The sequence below is a fragment of the Rissa tridactyla genome, chromosome 6 (genome assembly GCF_028500815.1).
Source record: "Rissa tridactyla isolate bRisTri1 chromosome 6, bRisTri1.patW.cur.20221130, whole genome shotgun sequence".
NCBI lineage: Eukaryota > Metazoa > Chordata > Aves > Charadriiformes > Laridae > Rissa > Rissa tridactyla.
In genome coordinates this window covers 59,372,471-59,387,546 of record NC_071471.1, presented here as the reverse complement: position 1 = coordinate 59,387,546, position 15,076 = coordinate 59,372,471, and the positions used below count along the sequence as shown (strand labels likewise).

General features: G+C 44.5%; 1 protein-coding gene across 3 annotated transcripts in view; it reads right to left on the bottom strand.

Annotated features, from left to right (window-relative positions):
• The window catches only part of NEURL1 (neuralized E3 ubiquitin protein ligase 1), a 96,580-nt gene that overhangs the window by 55,180 nt on the left and 26,324 nt on the right, over nt 1–15,076 (bottom strand). For all 3 annotated transcript variants that reach the window (XM_054206985.1, XM_054206984.1, XM_054206983.1), the window contains exons 2-3: nt 9,310–9,551; nt 4,380–4,701 (exon numbers count right to left, since the gene is read on the bottom strand). In XM_054206985.1, the coding sequence (XP_054062960.1) occupies nt 4,380–4,701; nt 9,310–9,411 (424 nt within the window). In that variant the 5' untranslated portion in view covers nt 9,412–9,551. The remainder of the gene's footprint in view (nt 1–4,379; nt 4,702–9,309; nt 9,552–15,076) is intronic.

Genomic DNA, 15,076 nt, shown 5'->3' with positions numbered 1-15,076 from the left:
AGTTCACATTTTGACTTTTTGATACTTTGCAAACAGCAAGAAATAAGAAGCTAGGAAGGGGACCTGGAGAAAGAAAAGATTTCCCAAATATCTAATATAATATACAGCACTGCCAGTAAATTCTACTAGGATCTGTATACGTATTTATGACTGAAGTATATATTTATACTGTTTCTAATTCAGGTAAATCTGATACATGCACATTTAATAAATATGCATTTAAATTTTTCCCAGTTTGCAAGGTCTTACTAGTTTTTAACATATTTTGTATTTACAAGAGGTGGTGAAGCTTTCCTTTCAACAGGTGCCTCTCAGTGTGACAATCTAAATAACATTATCCTTGGTTTTCCAAGTCTGTGCTGGACTAAAAGACCAAGACCGCTTGGAAACACTGCATGAATGAAAATACAGATAGATGGGAGAAGAGCATGAAGAGAAGAGTAATAAACAGTAAGGGGGTTTGGTTGCTGACCATACTAGTAATGAATGGGACTAAAGAAAATGAACAGACTGTTCCTCATGTAACCCTACTGGAAATACAGGGTGGGTAGAGGGGTATGCTGAAATCATGATTTCTTTGCAGACCCATTTTTCCATATTACACACATTATGCTTTAACATACACATCACTGAGGAAAATTGCCACCCTTGCTGTCCTGCAGTGAGCCCATAGAAAATGTACATAAGCATTTCTTAGTCTATGCCAGGCTCGCTAACCAATTGCTTGAAAGAAGCAGGCTAATGTGAGACACCACAATTTGGTTCCCATGAGCTGCCATCCTTCCTCCAGGGCTCTGAAGACCCCAGGATTTAAACAACTGGTCCTTTCCTTTTCTTTTTTGATGCTTTATTATAGCAGCAAGGCAGCAGATTGCTTATATTCCGTTTTTCTCGGACTCTCTTTGAAGTGTGAATGAGCATGTGTGTATGTTGAAGTGATAACATAAGGCTAAGCCACACTTCTAGTAAATATTACTTTAAATTATCCTGGAATGTAAAAGTGCACTTGTGCAAAACTAGCTGCCCAAAAAGGGAAGCAGAGCTGTAAACCATCCTGCCTGCAAGTTGAGCATGTCAGCAGAAGAGTCACTGTATAAGGGCATGTTTACAGGTCACGTAAGCCTGCATCTACGCTGAAACTCATGCCCTAAAACACAGAACATACATGCACTCCATTGTAACAACCTCCCCTATGCAGGCCTTTACATTGTGGTAGGAAAACAGCTGAGACCTTGTGGTCAGAGAAGACCAGATTCCTGGGTGAATTTAAGCCTTTCCATCTCTATAACGTGGGTAGAGGCAAGGAGAGACAGGAGTAGCCTCGTGCCGGCGACCAAGCGTGTGAGCACTGTGAACCTCATTGCTGAAGCCACCTTCAAAGTGGATTTAAGCCAGTCTATCATTTTGACTCACTTCAGCAGCGACAGTCACGATGTGGTCCAAACTCAGTTCCTGACCTCCCCTCGGCTGAGATGCAGTGGACCACGCAAGCCCTTTTTACCTGTTTCAGAACAAAATCAGGCAGGCAAAGAAGCTGCTTAAAGGGCTCTGCTTATGAATATACAGCAAGGGCAGTCAGAGCCAGTAACATCTGTGCCAGCCACATAAACCTCTGCACTGACAGCAGTAACGCATGTGGGTAATTACCAGTCAGGCTGATGCTATGGGTAAACCCATAAGCAGAAGGAAATGAAAAATTAATGAACAAACCAGGTGCAATTTAGTGATGCCAGCCTGCGACGCTGACAGAGAGGGAGGCAGGACTGACCTGGGCAACAAGGCTGATGGCATCCCTGATTCAGGTGACACTGCTGTATTTTACTCTCCCAGGCTTTGGGCCCCCTTTTGTTCAAGTCTCTCTTTTTAAAATCTGTAAAACGGAAACAGTGTCACAAGACTTGATCATTGCCCTGCCTCGCTAGGTCCCTTATTTTGGCTGTAACTGCTGCTGTAGTGCAGCTAAGCAAAAAAATGTGACCTTTTGGAAACTGTGACTTTTGGGGACATAAATGCACATTGTGCATTCCCCTACAGAGCTGGGATCCTGCAGTGACACCAGACTTACTGATGCACATCTTTCCTTTGGGCAAGTCTGATTTTGGAAGTGAAGTTACACTATTGGGAGTGGGGAGGGAATAATTCTGCAATAAACAGAAAGACAGCCACCAGAAATGGTAAAGCTTTTGATAAGATTCTTGGGTGAAATACACATAAAAGCAAATGGAGGCAGTGCAGAGATGCAGTACGACCCTGCAGCCCTACAGTCATTGGGAAAACAGTGAGGCTCAAGAACAAGGAACATGTTTGGGGTTGGGGAGGCAATAAATCACTGAACTGGAATCTGAAATGCTAGGCTCTTCTGTTCAACATACCGCTCCAGCATCCCCGGCCTCCATCAGATGCCCTGCATGCCGTACCAGGCTGAATTCAACCATATGTTTGTAGCTAAGCTATGAAATTAATTTGTCAAGTCCCGGGAGGTTTTGGCAAGTTGTCCTGTACTATATGTGTGGTCTGCTACACTCAAACAGGCATGCAGAACATTGCAGTGGGTATGTCTATAGGATCCAGAGGCAACACAGCTGATGATTTCCCTGCTCTGACTTTTAGTGCTGTGTAATAATGAATGGAGATAGAGAGGACTCAAGTTGAGGACGTTTCAGCGCAGTTGCTAGGCTTAAAGCCTGCTGAAGGCTGCTGGAATGAGCTATAAATACATATCTGAGCTCCACGCCAACTGTGTAAACTCAGAAGCTGCCTGCTTCATTCAGGGACTTTATACCGACCAGAAAGTCCAGAGCCTGTTAGGCTAGAGGCAAGTCAGTGGCTGGCAAGAGTCATATTTTCCTTGCGAAAGGGGATATGGAAGATTCTAGGACAATGCAGGGGCAGATGACGGATAGGAAATGATTTCTTGGGTGTTTTGAAAGCAAACACATAATCCAGAGTTATGAGCCCTCATTAATCAGGCAGAGGAGTCCTGAGGTGCCAAATCTCACAAGAACAGCCGGAGGACTTGGAGTCATTCGTAAGCTCTTCCTAACTGAAGCCTTGGCGTGACATTTGCCCAAATTCTAGATCCCAATTCAAATATCACCACCTTGGCCTACGAACAGTTGCCTAGTGGCTCTGATTCAAGCGGATTCACCACAAAAGATAAATCTTTCTGCTCCTAAAAGAAAGCAAAAAGCTGCCGAGAAATTCTTTAATTCCTCTGCCTTGTGCAATCTTGGGATGTTAGTTTTTGCAGCAAGACGAGGTCAGTCCCATTTCTTCACCTCCTGAACATCCCTCTTCCCTGCCATGTAGGTTGCTGTGGGCACCCCTGCCACCACATTTTTAATACAGCAAGCAGTGCAAAAAGGAGGCAGAACTGTCAGAAAGAGGCTTCATTAAACTTTTTTTTTATATAGCATAAAGCTGTTATTTTAAGAGAGATTATCAGGCTGCACGGCAGGAAAAAGCCAGGAATTCTCTCAGCCTAGCGAGATCATCTCATCTTCAAAAGGAACTTCAGCTCATGAAGGTCAGCAGGTACCACCAAATCTTTTCCATGGTGAAAACAAGACCCATGAAACTACTGTTACATGGAGAAGTGCTGTGATTTGACCCCAGTGACAATGAAAAGTCAACTCAAAGGCTGCATGATGACACCTGTGGTCCCCCAGCAACCAAGCTGCATCTTGAGCTGAGTCCTTGGAGACTCTTTTCAGTTCTTCTAAGATGTGTAAACTCAAATAGCCCAAACCTTGACAGCCTGCACATTGGGGGCTAGACCGAGTCCTCACGAATGCCAGACTGTCTCCACTTCAGCTGAGGATGGCAGAAGACACAGGCACTCAGCTCTCCTCTAACCAAACTAACCAAACTTCCCTGTGAAAGCAACAGCCTGGCAAAACCAGCCACAGCTTCTCCCAGGTCATTTGGAAGATACCCATGTTTCAAATCTGCCTTCTAAACCAGCCAGAAAGTCCTAATAGTGCCATCCAGGAAGGATTTATCCATAACACATAAAATGCACTTCCCCACTTCAGCATGGGGAAAGCAGCAGATGAGTTAAAAAAAGAAAGTTTTACAAGATATATGCCACAGTCCAGACTACGCTCTGATAGAGCAACACTTCTGAGCAGAAATCCACTTATTTACAGATGGCTTCTAGTGCTATACTGTAGTGGTTGTTCCCCACCTCCCACTTGTATTATATTTACATGCTAAGTTTCAAACTCCCACTGATCAAGGCTGAGGTTGTGAGATGCTCTGGAGAGGAACAACAGCCGTTTCCCTGTGCCTGTCCCAAGCGAGGGGAACAGGTGGCGTCAGGCTGGCCTTTTGTTGGGGTTGGCTCAGCATCATTCCTGTGTTTGGAACCAGGTACTCACCTAAAAGCTGCACGCCACGGGTGAGTCCGTAGACATCGATCAAAGCCCAGAGGGGTTCTGCCGTCCTCACCCCGCTGAAGAAGAGCATTGCGGCAGAGTCGTTCACCCGATAGAAAACCCGTCCCTTCTTGTCCACCCAGAAGGCTATGATGTTTCCCTCGTTGGCAAACTCTTCTGGCAAAGCCTTGGCCCAAAAACCGCTTTGGGAAACCAAGTCGGGGCATGCGTACTTCGGCAGAGTGTCAGGGTTAATCCTCGATGGATCCTTGGAAGTAAACCCAAGTCGAAGAGCCCCACTCCAGCAACACTGCTTTTTAGTAATCTGCAAAGATAACAGCAGCAATAACAGCGTTTGTCACTGGAACATCTACTTACACACTACAGGCTTTATGCCATCAAGCACCAACTGTGCAGATGAGCCCACTAGACTTAGGAAACATTTTACCCACTAAACACTGCTGTAGCTTTTTCAGCTGCAAGCAGCAATGCTGCACACTTAGGATACAAAGCACATATTTAAAATAAATAAATAAATAATTACATCTCTGCGGAGAGGTGAAATGTAATTACAGCTGCATGATGACTCACTTCTATTTCTAGGGTAATTCCTTTTGGCCTAAGAATCACCCTCAGCAAAATGTGCCAAAAAATGGCCATAAAAGCTTTTATCTCAGCACCTGCAGCAGCAGAGCTCTTCCCCCATGGTGCTTAGATGATGGGGTCTCTCATGACCTGAAGGAAAAGCACTGGCTCCAGAATAACAGTCACCACTACAGGGTTTTCTGGGTTTCCCAGCCAAGTAAAAGACAGTCTTATTCCTGTTTAGCTCATCAGATTGGATGAAATCTCAGCCTTGCAGCAGAGAACTTGTGCGTGGGAAAGCACAATTTACAGTATTTAACTATATTAAATATACAATTAGGAGGAGGCAATGATAGATGTTTTCTTATGAATGGGGAAAACCTATTTATTTCAGCTGTGAATGATGTTTTTCAAGGTAAGTTGTGCACATCTACACCCCACCTATCAGTATGTGGTTACTCAGTGTGTCTGGGGTCAGGAACATCTGCTATAGTTTTTGGGATGGTGCGTGTGCCATACCCACCCTTCGGCACCTGAGAGGCAGCAGGACAAAGAATCACAGATGCCTGCAGAGTCATTGACGACTTCTCACATGAACTGAGCTCTGGACTGAAGGGGATCTGAGGGGAGCAGGCAGCAGGTCCTAAACATGTGCAGCACATCCAAAACACCACCCAGTTACAAGGTCTCTTTCTTCCCATGCAAGCAGGGAGTATTCCAGGGTTATTAGGGTCCCTAGATGGACATGATGCCCTTGGAGAATTTTTTCTCTCATTTTGTTGTTTGAGTATGAACCTGCTGGGAATTGATCCTCTCAAAGAGATTCAGCCTGTCAGCACACAGACTATGAAATTAAAGACCTAAGGAAGCTGATGTGGGGCCAGGGCAGTTCCTGCATGCCAGTTGACACATAATTGGTGTTTCTGTTCATGCACTGAACCTGCAGCAAACATGACCGCACTAGAGACAGCTCTTTTCCATCAAAGCCTCGGCAGCCTCAAGCAGTCTCACTCTTGTCTGCAGGACCAGGGCTCATACAAAACTTGCTCCCTTACTGTAATTTCTCCTTCTGTCAAAGTGGTAAGGGCTCGGATGAGTGGCAATGACAAAGACTGAACTGTCCAGGACGGCAGGACTTTGTTCTCAAAAGCCTGGCAGCAGTTCCTTGTGTCCCAGCTAGGAAACCGACAGCACAGGATTTTCACCAAGGGATTCTCCAAGACATTTTCTTTAGACTTGTGAATTCTCTTCTAATCACATTTGTAAATATTGCATTTTTCTTTCACATGTTCCTCTCCAAGGCAAATCTGGAACTTGTGCCCTTGGGGGCACAACAATCTCACAACAAAGACATTGTTCAAAGCCTAGAGATTTCTGTTTTATAATTAAAGTATCGGAGAAAATAACTCAGAGCTTCAGAAAAAAGCTTATCAACAGACAGCTCCTCAGTTAAGCGAGTGCTGCTCTTTATCCCTACTCAGTCCAGCCAAGCACCTAAACTGTTTACATGACACACTTGAGCACTGACCTCAGTCCCAGGAATCATGGGAAGCTCCCACTAGTGGGATGGATGCTGGGGTGTCACTAAAAAAGACTGAAGCCGATTTGCTATTTTATATGCCTGGCCGGGATGGGATCATGCATGTCCCCAGCGGAAGGGGGGTAGATGGGGCATGCATGTGCCAAAACAGGGAGTATACGCACACTCCAAGAAGAAGCCTGGATTATTTATTGCAGCAAATTTACTGCAAGCCCTAAAAGCTTTTGGGTCTGAGATAAATATGGCCTCATTGTTATTCGCACAATTTACTCTTTCACAGTCTCTTGCCAATACTTCACAGCAATCACAGGCCACATGAAGTAAATATTCATATGGTAATCGAGGCTGCACATGTTCCATGTATTAATCAGCACCTATAAACAGTTCTCAATACAGTCTGACCACAGGCAAACTAATATCCAAATTAAAATCTAGTATAAAGCTTGCCAAGAATTAGACACAGCTGGACAAAGGGTACACAGTTTTGCTAAAAAAGGCAATGGTTAATGATGGACCAAATTCTCTCTTCAGCAGCCACCGCTAGCAGAAAAGCTTGGGAGGTCCAATGGGTACCAGAAGGGGAGGAAAAGACACAATCTACATCCAAACAGCTAAGCCATGGCTGCTTCCACAGATTCAGGCTGCTGCTCTTGTGCCACCTTTGACAACCTCACCCCGCTCCCTAGCAGTGCCCTGAGTTACACAGAAGAACCTTTACTGGGACACATATCTTGGAGCTAAAGAGAAAATTTTCCCAAACCCCACACAGCTCTGGCTGCCTGATAGCATTCCCAAAGCTGCAAAGAAATCTCAGAATAAAACCCAAGATACAACACCTAAGAAATAGAACGGTATCTCCTGACGTCTTTATTCTAGCTTTCAAAGGGAGTTTAGACTTTACAGGACCTGAAGGACTGGGTTCATGGCTAGTCTTTAGCTGGTAAGGTTTAAGACACCATTTTCCACAGGCACACACAATAACAAGGCAATTGCAGGATGGACTTATCAGAAAAGCAAAGATGTTTTCACATTTCCGTCTATCCCTTCAGTGCTGAAGCCTGTTGATTATTCCCATGAGACACTCCCACTGGACTCAGCAGGAGCTCTGCTCATAAATCCCTTGCGTAGAAATGAAAGATTTGCATGCATATTCTTCGCATATGTTATGCAAGCTAAAATCCTAAAATATACAGTGATAAACAAGTGTGAATTTCCTGAGATAGCTACATTGTTTCAGAATGAGGAAGGAATAACCCGGAACCTTTGCCTAAACCACTAAACCCACTCAAATCTTTGATGGCATTTTTAAAAATGAAATGCTGCTTTCATCTCCTCCCAAATAATTTTTTGCAGTTGTTTGTCCAAACTGCTGGCCAACGTGGAAAAAAATCCCATTAGGCAATGTGAGGGAGTCCTGCTGGGTTTCTAGCCCGAATGGAAGCAGTAAGAGCTCCACAGGAAACATAACAAACCTGTAGGAGGGATTTTCTACCTATGGGCCTGAGCCTGAAAGCACTGAAATCTCTCTTTATTTTCAAAAGGAGACATATTCCTCATTTCTTGCTCCTTTGCTGGCTGTGAGGGAAGGGGCAGGGAAGGCTGATACACTGCTGTAGGTCCCAGCACTCTGGGACTTCTAGCAATGGGCAACAGAATGATCATTCAGACTCAGTAGTTACATGCAGATAAACCTCCTAGAAAAATCCTTGTGTATAAATGAAGGATTTGCAGGCGGATCTTTCATGTTTGCCATGAACTAAAGTCTGCCAAAGATGATGACCTACTTTGTGCCAATGAAATGCACAGAATCAGCTAAGAACAGAAAAACGCAGTCCCACAAACTAGAGGGCCTAAAGATTGGAAAATAGCCGTGGATGAAGTGCAGGAGGCCCCTAGCTCTGTCAGGGTGCTGAGAGCCTAAAAAGTGCTTCAATTCCTAAGGGGACTGATGAATTTCTTCATGGGGAAGCAGCTCCCACTGCACATGGAGGCATGCTGCCTTAGAGGAGCTGAACCTCCCACGCCAGCTGCAGCACAAGAGGTACCAACTCTATCTTCTTGGCTACCACAGATGTAAAGAAAGTGAAATCAGCCTCTGCTGGTGAGAAAAATGTGATGCCTGCAATGTTCTCTCCTCTGACCTTAAGCTATCAGGTGACTGATTCAACAAAGCAGTCAGCAGACCGCCAGAAAGATCCTTTTCTTAGATGGCAACTCTGACCGCACTGACTGCTCCTTTCGTCCTTTCAGCAAAACCCTTTTATCTTCCCTGCCAAGCACACAAGCAAGCACCTTCTCTTCCAGGTCCTTTTTGCTTGCCTTTTCACCTCTTCCCTGTCAGCTGTGGCGAGGCTGACTCCCACCTCCATGAGACCAGCCCTCATTGCTGCCTTGTTTATAGGAAGAAAAGGGCTTGGTGTGGAACTGAACACGTTAACTAACTCCTCACCCTCCTTCAGTCTGCATGAAAAGCCTAGAGGACACCTTCACTAGAGAGATACTGAGGCTGCTGCCTTTCAGGCTGACCAAATACGACCCTTTTTTCTTGCTATTTTTCAACCAATTTCAACTTAATCTGTTGTTCCTTTCGAAGAGTGGATTTCCCTTTTCTTCCTAGCTTCTACAGCGGCCTGTACTGATGGCTCCAAGAACTACATTGACCAAAGCAGAAGTACCAACGAAGATTTCAGATCTTTAGGGCCAAGATCGAACTACTGTGCTTTTCAAGGAAGGGCTAAAGACCTGCATTTCCCCAACATTCATTCACAGCAACTCTCATGGCGATAAAGGAAGGTATCCTTTACTTACCTTAAGCCTGACTTGTTCATAAATAATGATGGGCCTGTTGCTGAAGGTAATGGCATTGCAGAAGCTAGCCTGGCGCTTCACTGCCTTCTGCGTCGTGTCCATGATGATTTGGGATCCCTTTGTGTGGGGATGGAAAAGCAGAGGGCTGATGGACAGAGCTCCACACTGTGGGATGGGGAGACAGTGCTTCTGCTTGTGGTGGCATCGGTGGGAGGAAGTTGAAAATGACCCACCTATGGAATCTGAAAGCAGAACAGGGAAAAAAGGGTTTCAAATCTGCTGTGAGTAGTAAGTAAAAAACTTCCAATGCAAAAAAAAAAAAAAAAAAAAAAAAAAAAAAGTAGAGGTACTTCAGGGGGCAATTATAGATCAAAATAAAAGTTACTCAAATCTCAACTCTGCAAATCACTAAGGGTTTCTAGAGCATCTTGAACAACAAAAGGCCATAAGGATACAGAAGGCTCCTGTCTGGACAGTCTATTGTACAGAGCACAACATGGAGAATGCAGCTCAGCACTGTAATCACAGGCCATTTTGAGGGCACATATCAGAAGAGAAGGCAAGAATTGGTTCCAGAACTGGAGCAAAGCATATGTGAAGTTGCTGCATCAAAGCCATCACATTTAGGGAAAACCTTCAACTTCCAGAGGACTCCCACACAACTTGACCATTTCTCTCACTCCTCCTTTGCAACAGCAACTCCATCGACCCTTGCCTGCATGTGTCCTATCCACCCTTGCTAAGTGCCAGCTCAGACGCATACATTGCTAATTTATGCTCAGCAATAACCCACCTGGATTCCTCCACCAACAACCATCTATTCTCCTCTCTTCTCCCCTGATGGGAACCTCAGCTGAGATCCCACTTGTCATGAAGGCATTGATCAGCACACCATGATTACAGTGAGGAAAGCGAAGAGGGAAAAAGGCTACGAAGCAGGGAGGAGATTACGTCTTTCTCTAACCAAGGCCCTACACAAAGAGTCAATGCACGATCAACACAGTCACGACAGCAGCTTTGTTCATGAATGAATGGATGCGTGAGTTTCTTTTCAGCAGGGAGCCTGCAGCAGTTCAAGCACAAAACAATCATTATACTGAACACAAGTCATCTGCTTCCTTTTCCTTGTGTGCACATACACACTACATTATGCACATATGTTTGGGAGGACATACTCGTAGATTCGGAAACAGAGTATCAACAGAATAAAGGATTATTCCGTGATAGACTCAGGGATGCAACAAAAGCAAATATGACCTTAACAATGTGCCAGTTTGCGCTGTAAGGGTGCATGACTAAACAGTATGGTTAAAAACTCTATTCCTCAAACACGCAAACTATAGAAACTAATTATATACATTCTTCATGCAAATTAATTGCTGACAGTTATGTCTTTATATAGCTGCTATAAAATAATGGTTACATCTCTAATGTAACTCTTGGCTTTGCAATAAAAAGCCTGGACCCCATTCCTTCCGGCCTTTCGGGTAGTTTTAGGTTGTAGCTACATGAAGCTGTAACGGCACATCGGAAGGGTGAGCTTGAATAACTACCAACAGAGCTTAAAATCCTGGTTTCTGACGAGGACATTTTAATTCAACTTCAGCATCAGTCACTCCGGCCTTCTCCTCTCAGCTTCTTGCTGTTGTATTTTTTTCTTGCGTTTCCACCCACAGTGCTATGCCTTCAGAACAGAGCAGGGGGGCCAGCCAAACAGGACTTTAAAAACTTACATTAATGCTTTAAGGGAGAGATGAACCAACTGGGAGTTATTTGATGCTAAAAATTATGTGGAATATAACTCATCTTCCTTCTCCTGTTCCTCATTGATAGAGAAGGAGAAATGTGGTGCAGAGCACCAAGAAAAAGCAGAGGTTCATCTGAGCAGGCAGGTTGGAGAGGAAAACTTTCAGGAGGACAAGACTGCATGGAAGGGGGAGCTTGACACAGGGAAAGTCGGCATGCAGCGGCTCACATGAACCTGTCCTTTTCGCTCTGGGCACGCTACTGACCTGAGACTGTGCACCCTTCCTCTCCCCACAGCCCAGACTGGGTGGTTAGAAAACAACACAAGCTGCAGCAGCCCCGTGGAGAGAACCTTCTGAGGCTACCTCCTAAGACCTGTTTAATTAGAGGCTGTCTTATGCTCCAAAGAACATCCCTTCCAGTATCACTAGCTTTTTCCAAACTAGATACGCTCTCTGTTACCACCCCTCTGGAATCCTGTTAAGCCCCCAGCTTTAGTGATACCTTGCTGATGAGTTCCTAAGGCTTAATGATATTTTGCAAGGAAGTACTTCATTTATCACTGCAAACATGATGCTGTTCACCATCACAAACGGTTATGAGCCAGAGCCAGCACAAGTGGCCGCCTTAAACTTCCTTCACTTCACCTCCCCAGGTGGGCCATGCTGGTCCACAGGGACAAGACCATTGGCAGATGGTCAAAGTAAACCATTCCAGCCTCTCTTTTGGCAGAAATTTTTCAGGCCACTGGGTCTCCCTATTGCTCATCTCTCTGTTTCTGCTATATGCCATTTTTACAGGCAGACTGACTAAAAGTAAGCACCTAGTATAAAAACTTTCATTCCTAACTTTTCCAGCTTCTCTAGAATATACATGAAGTCACAGTCATTTCTGAAACAAGACACATATTGAGGGATGCAATCAATCATTAGAGATAATATAAAGTCAAAAGATCAATAGAAAAATATGAAAAACTCTTTTTCTGGTTATTTCCAGTCTCGTTTTTTTCAACACCACTTTGATAGTTTCTAGGGGTGCATATGTGTGAAAAAGAAGCTGCTACCAGTGAATATGAGGCTTTGAGCAGCCTGATCTAGTGGGAGGTGCCCCTGCCCATGGCAGGGCAGTTGGAACTACATGATCTTCAAGGTCCCTTCCAACCTAAACCATTCTATGATTCTATTCTATGATTACATATACATTCAATTTATGCCATCTTTGCATCCAGATCTGAACTTTGTAGCTTAAACATTTTCCTAGCAGTGACTCACCAAAACAAACCTGTGCAGCACAAAGGCACACACATTTTAGTTTGATTTAATATCTCAGTGCTCTAATTTTACTGGATAACTTGGCTGTGATTACAATAATTGCTGCACCTCTCCGTAGGACATCGTGCCCTTTTATAATGTAGTAATGGAGTCACCAAAACTGCCCAGAGCTTTCAAAACAGGCTCTGATAACAGCACCACATATGTCCAGAGCATCTGCTGGAGCAGTGTTGCAGAGCTGTAGGGTCCCACCTGACCCCACAGGAAGGATGACAGAAGAACGCTTATTTGCTGTTGACAGTTTGGAACTGCTACATGAGAATAGGTCAAACTCATGCCAGACCAACGCCTGCGGAACAAGTGCACCCCATGCACACAGCTGAAATGCAGGGCAACCACAATCTGCAGGAATGGAGGAAAACACCCCAGGATCAGCTTCCACGGGTGGGTAATGCAAATGGAGAAGAGACCTCCTTGCTCCCAAATGCTCTTACACAGCAATGACTCCTGCATGATGAACATGCTCTGGTAAGGATCAGAAAAGGTCTTAATTTTTAAAAAGTGTATCTATATAGTAATGGGGGTTTGCCCCTTACAAAGGCTTGAAGAAGTTATAAAGCAACGGGCCAAATACAAAGGCCTTTGCTCACTTCTTCAGGGCAGGACGCCCGCTCCAAAAGGAGGAGACACCAGGCAACTTCAGATGGCAACACAAGCGCCTAAGTCTGGACTTAGACAAGGAAAGGGACACTTTAGAAACACAACCTAGTGAGATACATCACTGTCCTTACTCGGCAAGCTAAAAATAAATTAAATCATCTGCTTAAAGTTTTTGTTCACACTGGGCTTGACCTGGACTCCAGCCTCCTCCCATTGTGTTGTTTAAACTACTACACATTTTGACATCCTCAGCCTTTGCTACCAGCAATGCTGGTACAATACAGCTGGGGCCCTTGCAGTTGGTTTCAATATTTTTTTTCTTTATGTAAAAGAATTGAGTGAAACTCATAAACCTAGAGTTTCAGCTGGCAAAATAAGCAAAAGCCCTCCTGATTTCACAGCAACCATGCAAGGCTCCGCTAACCAAGAGTCTGTCCCAGACTCCTCTCCCACAACCTGACTTATCAGTCACCTAACAAAGGCAAAGTGAAGTAATTGCTTGAAATAAAAATTGTAAACTAGTAAGTATTAGAAAGAAGGCTGAAATCTGAGAGCGTGTTCAAGGGCACTGCAGGTTTCCCGCTCCACAACATAACACAACTTTCCCCTGACAAGCAGGACTTGTAAAAACAAGCCAGGACTACACACACGCGTATCTTGTGACAAAAGTCACAAGAGCAAAATCATGCCTGTCTGAAAACAGCCTCTGTGTCAAGGGGCTATAAAACTAGAGAAGCACCAGGGACTCCTGTACAGCTTTCCAGGTTTCAGGCTGGGGGTCAGAAAGAACAGCATCTGCTCACTGTTATGGTTTTAAAGATTGGATAGACTTCCATTTTCAATTCATGCTCAAAAACAGATGCTGTTTGAACCATTTCATTCAGTACTGAGTTTGAACCCTGAACACAGCCTGCCCCTAATACCATGAACCTCACCAAGAGAGCAGCAAAACTGGTAATGTGCCGCTTGCTCCCCTGAGCCACAAACACATGGGGTGGATCTTCTGAAACTTTTAGTAAGCCAAGGTGAAGGAGATGTTAACATGAACCACAATGTGAAGCAGCCTGAACTGCTTTGCCTTCAGGTGTCCCACTCTAAGTGCATCCTTTTCAGAGCCCTGTTTGAGAAAGCAGAATATCACCCCCAGATGTCCCTGGTCTCCTGGATCTCAAGGCCTGAGCAGCATCCACATGCTATGTAATAGGCGGCACTGGATGTTCTCAGCTTAGCAAAATGCATCCCAAAGCCTGTTAGGGGTTTTCACCAGAAGTGTTCTTGCTCTGCAAACATTAGGCCTAATCTTAAAGGCTTGGGATTTCTTAAATGCTGCAAGAAATGACTGGATTTAATTTTTTTAAAATGCATTTTTTCCAGTTGAAAAAATCTCGATAGGCACCTATCGGAATACTGTCAAAACTCATTTCAGACTGAAAACTAACTGCGAGGTATTTAAGATAAACTTCTTAGTGCATGTGAAATAAGCGGCATTCAGAATTGAAAGAAAGAGAAAAGACTTCAAACCAGAGCCCAGGGACTGGCACACAGTAGCAAGTTGGAACAACAAACCCCTGTCCACCTGGAGAGGAGAGGTCTGGGGTTGGTGATGGAGGTACCTGTCCCGCAGGTTAGTGACAGTGAAAAGAGCAGACTGGGCAAAACACCACACTATGAAAAGCGAAAAGGGAGTCAAAACTATGACACTATCAAAAGAGGCTAACAGAGAGTGCTTTACCTGGCAGGTGGCCTTACTGTATATGCATTTAAAAGGAAGGATTCTGAGAAGGAAGAAAAGGAAACCAAGTACGGGTGTGGGGAACACAAGGGAAGCCCTGCCCCAAGGACACACACATGGTGCAGTAGAAAAGCCCTAACTCTGAAAGAACACTTGCACAGCCTTTCCAGCGCTGGATGGTTACTAGCAGCACAGGGAAAAAAAAAAAACAACTATGAGGTAAAAGCTCATAAGCCTTACTGCTTTTTGAGGTGTTCCCATACTTCGGGGAATTACGACAATGAAATACAGTGTAACTAGTTACACTGATCATTCACATTTGCTAACAAAGTTCAAAAGGAGAAAACCACAAGAAATT